General features: G+C 39.5%; 1 protein-coding gene across 1 annotated transcript in view; it reads left to right on the plus strand.

Moving 5' to 3' along the window:
* Positions 1-8,635: 8,635 nt before the first annotated feature.
* LOC102811650 (protein FAM188B2-like) overlaps positions 8,636-16,096 on the plus strand; it is a 46,335-nt gene continuing 38,874 nt past the window's right edge. Inside the window, exons 1-3 of the mRNA XM_006868000.1 lie at positions 8,636-8,748; positions 8,994-9,021; positions 10,656-10,841. Coding sequence (XP_006868062.1) covers positions 8,636-8,748; positions 8,994-9,021; positions 10,656-10,841 — 327 coding nt within the window. The remainder of the gene's footprint in view (positions 8,749-8,993; positions 9,022-10,655; positions 10,842-16,096) is intronic.

A 16,096-nucleotide genomic window follows, 5' to 3' on the forward strand; every position in this document is an offset into this window, starting at 1 on the left:
GAAAGCCTTTGCATAGTCAATAAAGCACAAATAAGCATCTTTCAGGTATTCTCTGCTTTCAGTCAAGATCCACCTGACATCAGCAATGATAACTCATTAGAACATGTCTTCTTCTGAATCCAGCTTGAACTTCTGGAAGTTCTCTGTCAATGAACAATTACAGCTGTTTTTGTATTATTTCAACAAAATTTTACTTGCGTGCGATATTAATGATATTGTCTGATGATTTATACATTCCACTGGGTCACCTCTGTTTGGAATAGGCACACATATGGATCTCTTCTAGTCAGCTAGCCAGGTAGTTGTCTTCAAAATTTCCTGGCATAGATAATTAAGTGCCTTCAGTGCTGCATTCCAATTCATACTTTGTACATTCCATGTTCCAATTATTAATTAATGTTTACAGCTGTTTTTCTTCATTTTGAGCTGAGCCCCATCAACAAATGAAGGTACCGAGGGCTTTACTCCATTTGTATCATCCCTGTCAACTCTACTTTGAAGAAGCAGCTCTTCTCCAGTCTTATTTTGAGTACCTTCCAACCTTAAGTGCTCATCTTCCAGCACTGTATCTGACAATATTCTGGTACTCTTTATCATGTTTCAATATTCAATATGCTGGTGCTAACAGTGTTCCACTGCTATTTACAAAGTTTTCAGTGACTAAATATTCAGAAGTAGTCCATCTCTCCTTCTTCCTAGTCTTTCTACATTTGGAAGCTCAGCTGAATCCTGTCCACTGTGGGTAACCCTGTTTGTATTTAAAATACCTGTGGTGTAGCTTCCAGACTCACAGCAATATACAAGCCACCGCAGTACGACAAACTGACAGATGAATAGTGGAGGTATTCACTTAGGCAGTACCAACCTCAACTTCCAAATGGAGTACTATATCTACGAAAGGAAAAATAATGGCATCTGCATCATAAACCTGAAGAGGACCTGGGAGAAGCTTCTGTTGGTAGCTCATGCCATTGTCACCATTGAAAGTTCATCTGATATCTGTTCCATATCCTCTATAAATACAGGCCAGTGGGCATGCTGAAGTTTGCTGCTGCCCTTGAAGGCACTCCTATTACTAGACACTTCTGAAACCTCCACTAGCCAGATTCAGACAGCCTTCCAAGATCCATGTCTTCTGATGGTTATTGATTCCAGAGCTGACTATCAGCCTCTCTCATAGAGGTTTCTTATCATCTATGGCTCTATGGGTTAATGCGCCAGACTGCAAAGCCATTTGAACTGCAAGGTCGGCAGTTCAAGCTCACCAGCTGCTCCTCAGAAATCCTATATATAGGGTCGCTATGGGTCAGAATCGACTCAACGGCACTTAACAACAACAAACTCATTGTGCTCTGTAGACAGATTCACCTCTGCACTGCATGAACATTTGCCATCCCATGCAGCAACAAACGAGCTTGCTCAGTAGGTCTGATATGATGGATACTGACCTGGGAAGTTCTGTACATGCATGACACCAATTTCCATGAGCACCCCTGAGAAGTCATGTCTGATCTCTTCTATAGAGATCCTGAAGAGTTTGTAAACAAACATCTGACTACTGCTGAAAAGGTTGTGACCAAGAAGGAATTTCTTGGTGACCAGACTGTTCCAGCTCCTGGGTTTACTGCTGCTAAGTCTAAGGTTACAGAGTCTGTGGCTCAGCAGCTTCCTATTGAAGATTGACGTGCTCAACCTGTAGCTGAAGACTGGTCTGAAGTTTCAATGCTCAGTTCACTGAGTGGGTAGGAACCACCACTAAGTAGTCCCAAGTTGTTCTTCCACTGTCTCTTAGACAGAAAATGGAAATAAAGTTAATAGAAAATAAATGACAGTTTCAAAAAAAGAAAAAGAAGAACCAGGAACAGAACATGTTCTTGGATCCTTTGGACCTGGAGTTCCTGAACTTGGACCCTTCTAGATTCAGGAGAGAAAGAGAGCTGTAATTTTAGAGATGGCATGAAATAGTTCAAGATGGTACAAGATGTTATGTATGACAAGAACCAGGTAACCAGTGTAAGATGGCTGTGTGGGACTTCCTGGCATGTTGAATGATGGAGCTACAGTGGACTCACCAACCCACAGAGCAAGAGAGCTGAGGGCCTGTGGGTAAGAGGCTTGCTGGCAGAGTGGGGTGCCTCCATTCACTTATCTACAGGGCCTTTGAGAAGCCCATATCATTTGATTCAGACATTCATTTTCTTGAATTCAGCCTAAATAAACAATGGGAAGGGTTAAATAAGCCTTCCCTTTCCTAGTTTTGGGTTGTTAAATAATTCAAATGGCAGATCCAGAATTTATTTTTTAATATGATTTCTAACTACGAAATCCCAGGACATTTCTCACCATTAGATTATGTGAGAACAAAGACCATACCATGTAATCTCTTTTTTTCCTACACTAAGGGTGCCCATTAAAAATTAAATATGGATGCTACCATTAAAATGAAAGAATAAGAGGAAACTAGTCAAGGTTTTAAAAAATATTTAAAGTAAGATTTATGGTTAAAAGAAGAAATAAGATAGGATTTGTTTATTTCTCTAAATTTTATAATAAAAAAATCTGATGAACGCTTATAGAATTTGTACATATAAAATAGCCAAAAAACTACAAAAAAATTAATTTATGATACTGAACAGAAGTATATTATTAACCCCCCTAAAAAATGAAAAAAAAAAAAAACATTTAAGTCTACTTCTGGCTGGGTATGCTTTAAGGTCTCTGCAAAGGTATAAATAACCAATTCCTTCACCTCTTCTTGTCATATTAAATCCAAACAGCCTCCTTCCTTTGACCTCTTAGCATTTTCAGAATATTACATGACTCATGATCAGAACCAACACTTGTCTGTCAATTTGTCGGACTGTGATGACTTGCATGTTACTGTGATGTTAGAAGCTATGCCACTGATATTTTAAATACCAGCAGGGTAACCCATAGTGCACATGTTTCAGCAAAGCTTACAGACTAAGACTACTGAATGTTTAGTCACTGAAAATCTTATGAATAGAAAACAGAACAGTGTCAGACATAGTACTAGAAGATGAAAACATTATGAATAGCAACAGAATGTTATCAGCTATAGTGCCAAAAGATGAGCCCCTCAGCTTGGAAGGCAAGCAAAATATGACTGAGAAAGGGCTGCCTCCTCAAAGCACAGCTGACCATGAGACACTAATGGAGTAAAGCTTGCAAAACTTTAATTTGCTTTTCGCGCACAGTTCAAAATGAAGAGAAACAACTGCAAACACCCATTTATAATCTGAATAGAGAATGTACAAAGAAAGTATGACTCTAGAAATTTTGGAAGTTGTAAAAAAAATGAAATGGAATGTATAAAATTCAATATCCTAGGCATTAGTGAGCTAAACCACCACTTGTCTGTCAGTTTGTAATATTGTGGTGGCTTGTGAGTTGTTATGATTCTGGAAGCTATGCCACCAGTATTTTAAATACCAACAAGTTCACCCATGGTGGACAGGTTTTAGATGAGCTTCTAGACAAAGGCAGACTAGGAAGGAGTGACGAACTACTTCCGAATATTTAGTCACTGGAAACCTTATGAAGAGCAGACAAACACTGTCAGATACAGTGCTGGAAAATGAGCCCCTGAGGTTAGAAAGCACTCAAAATGTGACTGGGGAAGAGCTGCCTCCTCAGAGTAGAGTTGACTGTGATGACACGAATGCAGCACAGCCCGTGGGAGAAAAGCCTGAGGGACTTTCATTTGCTGATGGGGCACAGCTCAAAATGAGAAACAGCTATAAACATCCATTAATAATCGGAACATGGAATGTACAAAGTATGAATCTAGGAAATTAGAAATTGTCAAAAATGAAATAGAACACATAAACATCGATATCTTAAGCATTAGTGAGCTGAAATGGACTGGCACTGGTCATTTTGAATTGGACAACCACACGGTTTACTATGCCGGGAATGACAAATTGAAGAGGAATGGTGTTGCATTCATTGTCAAAAAGAACATATCCAGGTCAGTCATGAAGTACAGTGCTGTCTGCGATAGGATAATATCCATGTGCCTACAGAGTGTTAATGCATCAGACTGCAAAGCCATTTGAACTGCAAGGTCGGAGGTTCAAGCTCACCAGCCACAGCTCGTAAACCCTATACAGGGTTGCTAAGGTTTGGAATCAACTCGAAGGCACTTAACAACAACACAGGGAAGACCATTATAAATATTATTCAAATTTATGCACCAACCACTAAAGCCAGTGAGGATGAAATAAAACAATTCTACCAATTTCTTCAATCTGAAATTGATCAAACATGTAATCAAAATGTATTGATCATTACTGATGATTGGAATGCAAAGGTTGGGAGAAAAGAGAACGTATCAGTAGTTGGAAAAGATGGCCTTGGTGATAGAAACGATGCTGGAGATCACATGACAGAATTCTGCAAAATCAATGATTTGTTCATTTCAAATACCTTATTTAGACAGCTTAAGAGACAACTATTCACATGGACCTCACCAGATGGAATACATAGAAATCAAATTGATTACATCTGCAGAAAGAGACAATGGAAAAGCTCCATATCAATCAAAATAAGGATAGGGGCAGATTGTGAAACAATCAATTGCTCATCTGCAAACTCAAAGTGAAGCTGAAGAAAATGAAAGCAAGTCCATGAGAGCCAAAATATATATCACCTTGAATATATCCCACCTGAATTTAGAGATTATCTGAAGAACAGATTTGATACATTAAACACTAAAGATTGAAGACCAGAAGAGTTGTGGGATGACATCAAGAACATCATACATGAAGACAGCAAAAAGTCATTAAGAAGACAAGAAAGAAGAAAAAGGTCAAAACCAATGTCAGAAGAGACACTGAAACTTGTTCTCCAGCATAGAGATGCTAAAGCAAATGGAAGAAATGAGGAGGTAAAAGAGCTGAACAGAAAATTTCAAAGCTCAGCTCGAGAAGATAAAAGTCAAATATTATAACACAATGTGCAAAGATATAGAATCCGAAAACCAAAAAGGAAGAACATGCTCATCATTTTTCAAGCTGGAGGAACTGAAAGAAAAAATTCAAGCCTCAACTTTCATTATTGAAGGATTCTCTGGACAAATTATTGAATGATGCAGAAAGCATCAAGAGAAGATGGAAGGAATACACAGAGACACTATACCAAAAGGAAATGGTTCATGTTCAACCACTTCAAGAGCTAGCATATGACCAAGAGCCAATGATACTGAAGGAAAAAGTACAAGGTGCATTGAAGGAACTGGCAAAGAACAAGTCACCAGGAATTGATGGAATAAAAATTGAAATTTTTCAACAAAGTGAGACAACACAGGAGGCAATAACTCATCTATGTGAAGAAATTTGGAAGACAACTATCTGGCCACTGATTGGAAGAGATTCGTATTTGTGCCCATTACAAAGAGAGGTGACCCAATGGATTCTGGAAATCATCAGACAATCTCTTTGATATCCCATACAAGTAAAGATTTACTAAATGTAGTACAGAAACTGCTGCTAGCATACACTGACAGAGAACTTCCAGAGGTTCAAGCCGGATTCAGAAGAGGCTGTGAAACGAGGGATATAATTGCTGATGTCCAATGGATCTCGACTGAAAGCAGAGAATATCAGAAAGATGTCTACTTGTGCTTTACTGACTACACAAGGCTTTCAATTGTGTGGATGATGACAAGCTATGGACAATATTGTGAAGCATGAGTATTCTGGAATACTTAATTGTGCTCACGAGGAACCTGTACATGGATCAAAAGGCAGTTGTTTGAACAGAACATGGGAACACTGAATGTTTTAAAATTAAGAAAGGTATGCAACAAGGTTGTATTTTTTCATCATACTTATCCAACCTGTATGCTGAACAACTAATCCAAGATACTGTGTTATAGGAAGAAAACCGTGGTATCAGGATTGGAAAAAGACTCATTAACAACCTGCGATATGCAGATGATACATCCTTGCTTGCTGAAAGTGAAGAGGACTTAAAATATTTACTGATAAAGATCACAGAGCACAGTCTTTGGTATGGATTGCATCTCTATGTAAAGAAAAGAAAAATCCTCACCACTGGACCAATAAACAACATTTTTATCAACAGAGAAAAGACTGAAGTTGTCAAGGACTTCATTCTTCTTGGATCAACTATCACTCATGGAAGCAGTAGTCATGAAATCAAATAACGTATTGCACTAGGCAAATCTGCTGCACAAGACCTTTTTAAAGTGTTGAAGAGCAAAGATGTCAGCTTGAGGATTAAGGTGTACCTGATCCAAGCCTATTTTCAACAACCTCATATGCATGCGAAAGCTAGACATAGAAGAATTGATGCTTTTGAATTGTGGTGTTGGAGGAGAATATTGAAAGTGCCATGGGCTGCCAGAAGAACCAATAGATCTGTTTTGGATGAAGTGCAGCCAGAGTGCTCCTTGGAGGCCAAGATGGCCAAACTTCGTCTTTCATACTTCTGACATATTGTCAGGAGGGACCAGTCACTGGAGAAGGATATCATATTTGGTGGAGGATCAGAGAAAAAGAGGCAGACCCCCAACGAGTTGTATTGGCAGAGTGTCAGCATCAATGGACTCAAGCATGGCGACAGTAGTGCAGTTGGCCCAGGATCAGGCAGTGTTTCGTTCTGCTGTGCATAAGGTCGCTGTGAGTCGGTACCGACTCAATGGCACCTAACAACTAACAACAATAATAGTACATCAACAGGGAACTACCAGATTCAGAAGAGGATGCTAAATAAAGGATATCATTGCTGACATCAGATGGATCTTGACTGAAAGCCAAGAATACCAGAAAGATGTTTATTTGTGCTTTATTGACTATGCAAGATTGTATAGAGCATGAAAAGCTCTGGAAAACATTGCTAAGGATGGGTATTCCAGAACACTTAATTGTGCTCATGAGGAACTGTACATAGACCTAGAGGCAATCGTTCAAACCAAACAAGGAGACATTGAATGATTTAAAATCAGGAAAGATGTGAGCCAGGGTTGTATTCTCTCACCAAACATATCCAATCTATATGCTAAGCAAATAATTAGACAATCTGGGTTACTTGAAGAAGAACATGGCATCAGGATTGGAGGAAGACTCATTAACAACCTGCTATTGCAGATGATACAACCTTGCTTGCTGAAAGTGAAGAGTATTTAAAATGCTGGCTGATGAAAATTAAAGGCCATAGTCTTCTGTATGGACAGCACCTCAATGTAAAGACAAAAAAAATCCTCACCACTGGACAAATAAATAACAACATGATAAATAGAGAAAAGATTGAAATTGTCAAACTTCATTTTGCTTGGATCCCCAATCAATACTCATGGAAGCAATAGTCAAGAAATCAAATGAATCTGCTGCACAAAACCTCTTTACAGTGTTCAAGAACAAAGATATCAGCCATGGTATTTTCAGTAGCTCCATAAGCATGTGAAAGTTGAACAACGAATATGGAAGACATAGAAAAATGGAAACATTTGAGTTATGGTGTCGGAGAAGACTATATAAAAAATAGTATGATGGATTACCAAAAGAGCAAACAAATCTGTGTTGGAAGAAGTGTAGCCAGAATGTTCTTTAGAAACAAGGATGACGAGACTTCGTCTCTTGTACTTCAGACATGTTATCAGGAAGGACAAGTCCCTGGAGAAAGACATCATGCTTGATAACGTAGAGGTCAGGAAGACACTTCCTTCCCCTCACCCAATGAAATGGATTGATCCAGTGGCAACAGCAATGGACTGAAGCGTAACAATTGTTAGGATGGTGCAGGATCAGGTTGTGGTTCCTTCTGCTATGCATAAGGTTGCTGTGAGTCAGAACCAATGCAACAGCAGCTAACAACAATAACGTGATCTGAAATGTTTGTGGAGAAAATGACTTCCTGCTGACAAGGTTCAATTTTGGTATTCGACCAAGTCTGATTGGTTGAAAAGGGACAAGATTGCTTTTACCGGTAATCAGTATTTGTTTTTGATTAGCAGCATCAATATTCTTTATCATATCAGTTTCTGCAACTACAATTCATTTAGCAAATAGGAAAAGATGGAATTTCAGATTTGTCTCTCCCTAAAATAAATCAAACCAGATCTCCTTTACAACTGTCTTCAAGAAATGTATGCACTAAATTCTACATCAGACACCTGCTGGTCAGTTTCTTCCTTGGTCTCCATATCATCAGGTTGATACTGTTTTTGATTATTAACAGAAAAGATTTTACTCCTTTGGCTATATATTTCTGTTCCACTTCCAAGGAGAGACTATCACAATCCATCTGCATATTAACTGTCATCAATTAAATTATCCCAGTTGTTTTGATCCAGATAAGTAATTGCAATCCCTTTGTTTATAAATCTGTGTCTCAGATTAAATATTCATGGTGTCTATACAATGAACAAAAATTCACAAAGTATTCCATGTCTAATGAAAGTTTAATCATAATCTGATAGCAGGGGCTTACAGCAAGCTCAGAGTAGCAACTGTGTGGCGTGATCTCCTTGCTGGTCAAAAGTAGGGGTGGCACAATTCATTTGGGCATTCGTGCCAGCCCTTGTCCACAGTAAGAACGCTCTCTCTCTCATCCTAATAACTTCTTTCATTCAATTCTTCACAATATCTAAATGGATATGAAGGTCTTGGACCAGGAACAAAGCTCTCAAGAGCTGGATTTGGAAGAGATAACCAGGAAAATTTCATTTCTTGACAAGTGGAGGGAAATCTTTAGTTATCCCAGGTAAGACATTCTTGTTTCTCATTTCTCTGGAATCAGAGGGATTTCAGGTGTTTTAGTAACCGACTTTTATATTTGCTACATGAGAAGTCGTGATTATAGATTTACACTGAAAATGCTTCGAGGTATAACTACTTTGTAGAAAAAGACTTATCTAGAAAGGGTAGAGTTTGGGAGGAGGGGGGTTTGAGGGTGTGAGGTTTGAATAAAGTGAATAATTTGTTTGATGTTTTCGCTTTCATTTATAGCTTGGGAGCCAATAATACAACTCCTCAGGTAATTACTTTCTCAAAGTCAATGTGTTTTCCTCTTGTTGCTTCTTCAAACAATCACATTTAACTGCATAATCTGCTTTTTTTCCATGCACAGAATGTCACTCAAGCACTGGCTTTTAACGTGTGAAAACATGAAACTAGAAAGCCTGTTCAGAATCTTTCCTTGTACTGTCTTTAAAAAAAAAAAAAAAAGCCCTCTTTCCTACTTTTAAGAGCTAATTGTCATCATTAAGAGCACCATATGGTTATTATTTTAGAAAAAAAGTAATATGAGAATCTAGAGTTCCTACACTTGTGAAACACTAGATTTTGACATCCAAGTACTCCAGTGTCTCTGATGGGAGGTAGTTTGGAAAATAGTTATCATTCCTTTTCAGCTTCTGGGGGAGTGGGGGAAATGCTTCCCTTAACCATTTTCAAAGAGTAAGAGCAACATGACTGAATCCAATTTTTTAAAAAAGATTTTAAAATACGCTGAACAATGTAAGATGAAAGATGTTTGACTATACCCTGAAAAAGACTTTACTTAACCACTAAATAAACACAACAAAAACTATACAGAATGACTATCCTGGCATTCATAGGGTAACTATGAGTCAGGACTGACTCCATGGCCCTTAACAACAATAGCATCCTGGCATTCGCAAATGACATGATCAAATACTCAAATTATTAGTATTATAACACTAAAGCATCTACATTTCTAAGTAACCTGTGGTCAAAAACCTAACTCAAAGTCTAAATTAAAATCAGGGGGATAATGCTGCTACCTTAGCCTTGGGAGTAGTGAACAGAGATAGCTGTTATTTGGGGGACAGAATATTCAAAAGATAAAACAATCTCTGGGGGTGGGGAGTGGAAAGCCAAGTTATGCTTTACAGAAGGTAGGGGAAACCCGTTGCCACAAATGTAAAGATTTCTCATTTGATTTACAAAATATATCTTATCCCATCAGTAGTCTGTGATTTGGATGCTGTATTTCAGAGATAAGGAAACATCTCTACCTCCAGCAATCCAGAGAAATGAAGAAGACGTTTTCCTTCATGTTTCAGTTACTGACAGCAGTTTGTTTCATGACATTGAGACAGAGGTTAAGTAAATTGGAAGAAGAGTTGATAGTAAGTTATATTCAAATGCCATAAGAATCGGTCAAAAAAAGTAAAAATGTGTTTTACAAAGGTGGGATGCCTTTTCTTTAGGAAGAATATTATGATAGTCACTTATTGGGAAGAGGAGTCTGACAGAATTAAAAAGAGGTAACCTGACTTGGTTTATTAGCCAGTTAATAACATAATGAGAAATACTTTGTATAGCCTGCAAAAGATTCATTCATTGTTTATAAAATGTTGTCTTCTCAAAACAAGAGATCGTGACATTTACTTTCTTCTCTAAACATAATTTCAAGTCGAGGTCTTGGTAGCATTTTGTTTCAATAATTATATTTAACCTCTCTAAGTCACATAAAATTTATGAGAGACCTCCTTTGACACAGACACAGGGTTTTCCCCCGCTTTAATTGCTATTATTCACAATTTTCAGACATCATTAAAAGGGAAACAGCATTTTCTAAACACTGGTATTTCAGAAAAAGGAAAAAAAAAACATCATCTCTAGCTCTGTTTGCTTTTGGGGTAGGGGCAGCATTTGGCACAGAACCATGAAGACAACCATCTATCTGCTGATGAAACTGAAGATGGAACAGGAATACCTCAGCCCAAAGGACAAGGACATATGCCATCAAATAGCTTTTGTTCTATTCCCAAACCTTCTATCATCTCTTCAAAAGTGGGCGGCTTTCCCATCTCCCTAGCAATGGCCACGGTAAGTATAGCTTGTCAATTAAACATGAAACGAAACATAATCTTCCCAAAACAACAAGGCTAGGGAATCTTATCTGCTGTCATGTGAGAGTATTATTGGAGATAAGACTACAGACGGTTGTTATTGGTAAAAGGAGAATATAATTAAAATGACTTATTTATGGTATTTTTCAAGGACACTGGTGATGTTACAGTCTTTCCCTCCCAAACTGAGAATCTCTCTTTACTCACTTCCTCAATTTGACAGTTAAAATTGAGGGAGTGGGTGAGGAAAATGCAAATAATTCGCTATGCGAGTGCAAGGTAAGCTAGGACAGACCCTTTAAGAGGCAGATCATAGAACATTGCAAATGCAGAAAACAATGTGTGTAAGAAAGGGCCCAGCCTGTGTGTGAGAAGGAAGGAGCAAGCAAATGTCATATGCCACTGATAGAGATGGGGAGACTTGTGCCAGGCCTAGTCCTAGGACAAGGGACTGACTTCAAGAAGGAAATAATTTCTGGGGTGCCAGCTAACAGGCAGATTTGAAGAGAACCCGACAACTAAGGACCCAAGTGGATCTGAAATTGCTTGACTCCAGGGACCATTTGCTCCATTAAGATTTGACCAGGGTAGGGATGAAGGACTGTGACAGAAACCCAGCCAGGAACAAAACTCTGGGCTCCTCAATGGATCAATAGGACAATGTTGAAGACAGATGCCTTGGCAAATGTTCAAAGAACTAGCTGTCCTGCTCAAAAAAGGCATGCTTGGAAACTGAGGAAGTTGAGGCACGGTCAAGCTGAGGCAAAAGTAACAGCAAGGGTGAGAGAACCCAACAGCTGGATTTTAAATCATATTCAGACTCAGAGAAACTCAAGACAATTTGACCAAGTCTGCCCATCCATCTAAGGAGTTCTGATACTTGTAGTGTACAAGTCAGGCTGCTAACGTCAAGGTCAGCAGTTTGAAACTACCAGCCATTCCGTGGGAGAAAGATGAGGCTTTCTACTCCCATAAAGATTTTCAGTCTCAGAAACACTATGCAGGATCCCTATGAGTTGGAACTGACACCACAGCACACCACCACCACCTCACCCATCTAACCCCACTACCATTCTAGAACCTCAGGCAGAGAATTCTTATTGGGATCCTACAAGCAAGAGTTGGAAGAGAGCATTTCTTTTCTGAGAACATGCTAACATACAGTGGGACACATTTGCAGAAACAACTTACAACCACCCGTGGCATCTGAACAAAGACCCACATTTGCCCTGCAGTCAGAGCCACAGTGCACATAAAGTTTCATAATCTGTGTACTGTACACAAGGTCCTACTGAAAGGGATATATGGAAACTGAAATCCCTTCTGGGAAACCCACACAGACCCTTTATATAATGTCTCCATCTGGTTTTTGAACACAAAGGCCAGGTTGGCCCTAACTAAAGTAATTCCAACCTTCAACGTAACCTTCTCTTAAACTCTTCAGACAGGACATAATGAGATTTTTGTTGTTGTTGTTGTTAGGTACCATCGAGTCGGTTCTGACTCATAATTACCCTGTATAGGGTTTACAAGGCAGGGCTAGTGGGTTTGAACCCCTGACTTTGTGGTTACCTGACCAGTGCTTATCCTATAGTGCCATACCAGGACTCATAATATAGAGACTGATGTTGTTAGGTGCCACTGAGTCAGTTCTGACTCATAACAACCCTGCATACGGTTTCCAAGGAGCGCTGGTGGTTTTGAACTGCCATCCTTGTGAGAATGTTAGGAGTTCAGTGCTTAGCCTACAGCACCACACCTGGACTCCAATAAGAACAGTACCCAAGTTCTTTTCTTATTACATACATCCTAACAGGATTCACAGAGCAACTGTCTCCATTATTGTATTTGCAGTACAAGTGTACTGGGAGGCCTCATTTGCTCTTCCTCACTGTCAAAAATCTACCCGTCTCAATCAACCTCCCCTCTTTTGCTCAAATTCCAGATGTCACAGGAAGACAGGCAGCTGTCAGACATCTCAGAAGACCCTACACTTTGCTCATTGGCCGCAGAGCGCCTGGTTTGTGCCTTAACATGTGTCTTATACACCTAGTGAATCATTCTGCTATAAGCAGTCCAGGTGTGTAATGCAGAATCCTGTTAGGGTCCCCAGTCTTCGATGCACATGCTACCTACACTGTGGTTACAGGCAGACACTAGAGCAACTATCTTTATGTTACTTGATAAAATAATGTTTCTAGAGAAAAATCTTTAATTATGAATTACTGATCTCTGCAAGGAATATTAGTTTAAAAGGTATACATATCTGATAATACGCTACCTTTTATGCGAAAAAACTATGGTTCTATGTTGGAAATTGCCAGCATGTATGTAGAAATCGCAGAATGTTTTCTAAGACATAACAGTGGTTATCTGTTGGAGGATGGGCAAAGAGAGGCATGAATGGCAAACAGTCTTTTCACAGCATACCTTAAAAAAAAAAGCATTCACAGATACTTCCAAAGTCTTCCAATCCCTTTCACTATGGTGGAGAGAGGAGAGTCTGGGTCTAAATTCTCCTACTTATTTTCAAACACAAATGTGATGCAATTTAAGACCTCCCCAATGACTTTTCCAAGGTAATCCTCTCCCTTTGGAAAAGTCTAGGAGACAAAAGAATCAGACCACTGCAGTCTAAAATCGAGTTGATGGAGTGTTGAGTAATGAAGTCCCAGACGTAGAGATAATTGAATTTTTCTTTTTAGGAAAAAAAGAATTTGGATTTATTCCCATTATGTGGGCCAGATGATAGTGTGTCCTTTAAATAGCGGTACCATTAATTAAACACACCCTGGGATTTCAAGATGACAAGCCTTGGGGATTCTTAATATGTGTGTTCCAGGGAGGTAGTTTGGAAGCTTGACCAATTCTAATCGTCGTTTCAGCAGTAAAGCAGCCTGGCAAAGTATCAGGGCTACTGAATACTAATACTCATTTGAGAATGCCTTTTGTTGTCCTTAAGCTATTTGCTTTCCCCTTTTCTCTTTGGTATGGAATACAAAGCATTTCCTAACATTGGCACACACTCTCGCTTTACTGAAAATTTGTTTTGAAAGCTGGGGATGTGGGGGGGTGATAAAGCACCTAGGCACTTTCCTTTTCCTCCAATCTCCTGTTTCTCAACTTTCCCTGCCCTGCTCCTAACACTGCAACTTCTCCTTACCCCCAACCTCTCGTTTGGAAGCTGTTCAGTATAACGAACTGTGGTGTAGGCTACAGAAAAGGAGAGCATTTGTTCTGGGCCCTTCTGTCAGTTCCATCCAATTACCTTTATTTTCTCCAGTGGCAGCTCTCCATCCTCCTGCACTCCCAGAACCTTCTCTGGGACCCAGCCTGGATGCATCTCTACAATCTCTTCTCAGCAGCCAATATGCAAATGCTTGGTATATTTACATACCATCCAGCAGTATAATGTCAAAAAGGAAATTCTGGGAGACCAAAATATTTTGAAACCCAAAGAAATGAAGCACTAGTAGTGGTGTAATAGACATTGGGGCAAATTTTTGGGAGCAACAGGCATTGCCTGGTATCCCCAGCATAAGATCTGGCTCTGGCTCATCATGGATGGGCCTCAATAGGTCTTTGCTTAATTACCTGTGAACAGTCTCTGGAGAGGCATCTCAGTATGGGGTAGTGGATATCTTCTATTTGCCCCTCTAAATCTACTGTCTCTCATATTTCAGACATATTATCAGGAGCGGCCAGTCCCTGGAGAAGGACATTTTGCTTGCTAAAGTGTAGGGTCAGAACCTGGCAGTGTTTCATTCTGTTGTTCATAGGGTCACCATCTAGTTTGTTGTTCAACTAGATGGCACCTAACAACAACAATGATAAATCCACTGTCCATCCCTCCTTTGCTGATCTCTGCCCAGAAGGCTGACCCAGTGTGGAGCCCTAGAGGGCTATTGGAGGGAGGAAAGGGAGACGTTGGGGTTTCTTGGGGCTGGCTGCATAGATCTTACAGCTCCTCTCAAGCAGCTCTCTCCTCAGGACTGTCTCTCCTTGGAGTAACCAACCTCCCTTTGTCCCTTCCGGTCTAGGGATCCTAATGACCCCTCATTCTTGCTAGCCCCGGGACACTGCATTAGCCATGTGGTTTTCCTACATCTATCCCACATCTTTATAGATGGTTCTTGTATTTACCTTTTCTTTAATTATCCTGATTTGAGAAGACCATCTGTTTCCTTCTGGGACCCTCGCTGGCACAAGTTGAAAGGCATATATTTGAGTCCTGGCACTGCCACTTAATAGGTAAGTGACCTTGAGCATGCCATTTAGCTGCTCTGGGCTCCAGATCCTTAAACTGTCGAGTGAAAGGGTTGAATTAAAATTTTGATCCAACAAATAGCTATTGTGAGTACTATACTCAGGCACTACAGCAGATGTGGACAAATCAATGTGAGCATGTTAAAGCCAAGAGTTTACCAATCTATTAGATGGTCTAGTATAAAATGTTTTCTCTGGGCTCAGTAATTCTAAAATCTCTGATTCCATGATGGTCCAGTCATTTATAAGGCTAGGAAAGATTTAGAGGGGATGCTGCAAAGATGATTATTCTCCCTCTAGTTGGGTGGGGAAAGAGTTGAGGGACACTAGAGCAAGACAAGAGGTCACAGGTAACGCTGAGCAAGGAATAAGGGCAAGAAACATAAACCTAATAGGAAGAATGACTCAGGACCTCTGACTGTAGTGTGTGTGTGTGATGCTCTTCGTCCTCCTTATCATCATCATGACAAATGCAAACTTAATGCCATGAAAGAGATATTCCTTATAAATATTTGAAAGCTAATCAAGTTAAATAAGAAAAACTAAAACCACAGTTACTTCTGTTTAGTAATAATAGTCATTACAGTCATCATTAGAACCAGTTGCCATTTTTGTCTAGTTACAGTACAACCACAGTACATGCCATTAAATATATGTCAGGTTAATCTTGTTATAAATTATGTCTGCGACTTGATGTGAAAGTGAATGGCCTATAGAAAATCATGTAATTTCAGTCTGACCAACAGGACCTGGCCTGAGAGATTTGCAGTTCATCTGTTTCCCAGGCTCCCCCAGGACATGGGCAGGGTTTCCAAATCCTATCAAAAGAATCCTACACAATATGATTTCAAGGCCTTATACCCTCCCTCTAGTTTCCTGGTATGCATTTCTCAAGCTGGGGGAACTGAAGAAAAAATTCAAGCCTTGACTTTTGTTATTGAAAGATTCTCTGGGCAAATTATTGAA

Source organism: Chrysochloris asiatica, unplaced genomic scaffold (assembly GCF_000296735.1).
Source record: "Chrysochloris asiatica unplaced genomic scaffold, ChrAsi1.0 scaffold00113, whole genome shotgun sequence".
Taxonomy (NCBI): Eukaryota; Metazoa; Chordata; class Mammalia; order Afrosoricida; family Chrysochloridae; genus Chrysochloris; species Chrysochloris asiatica.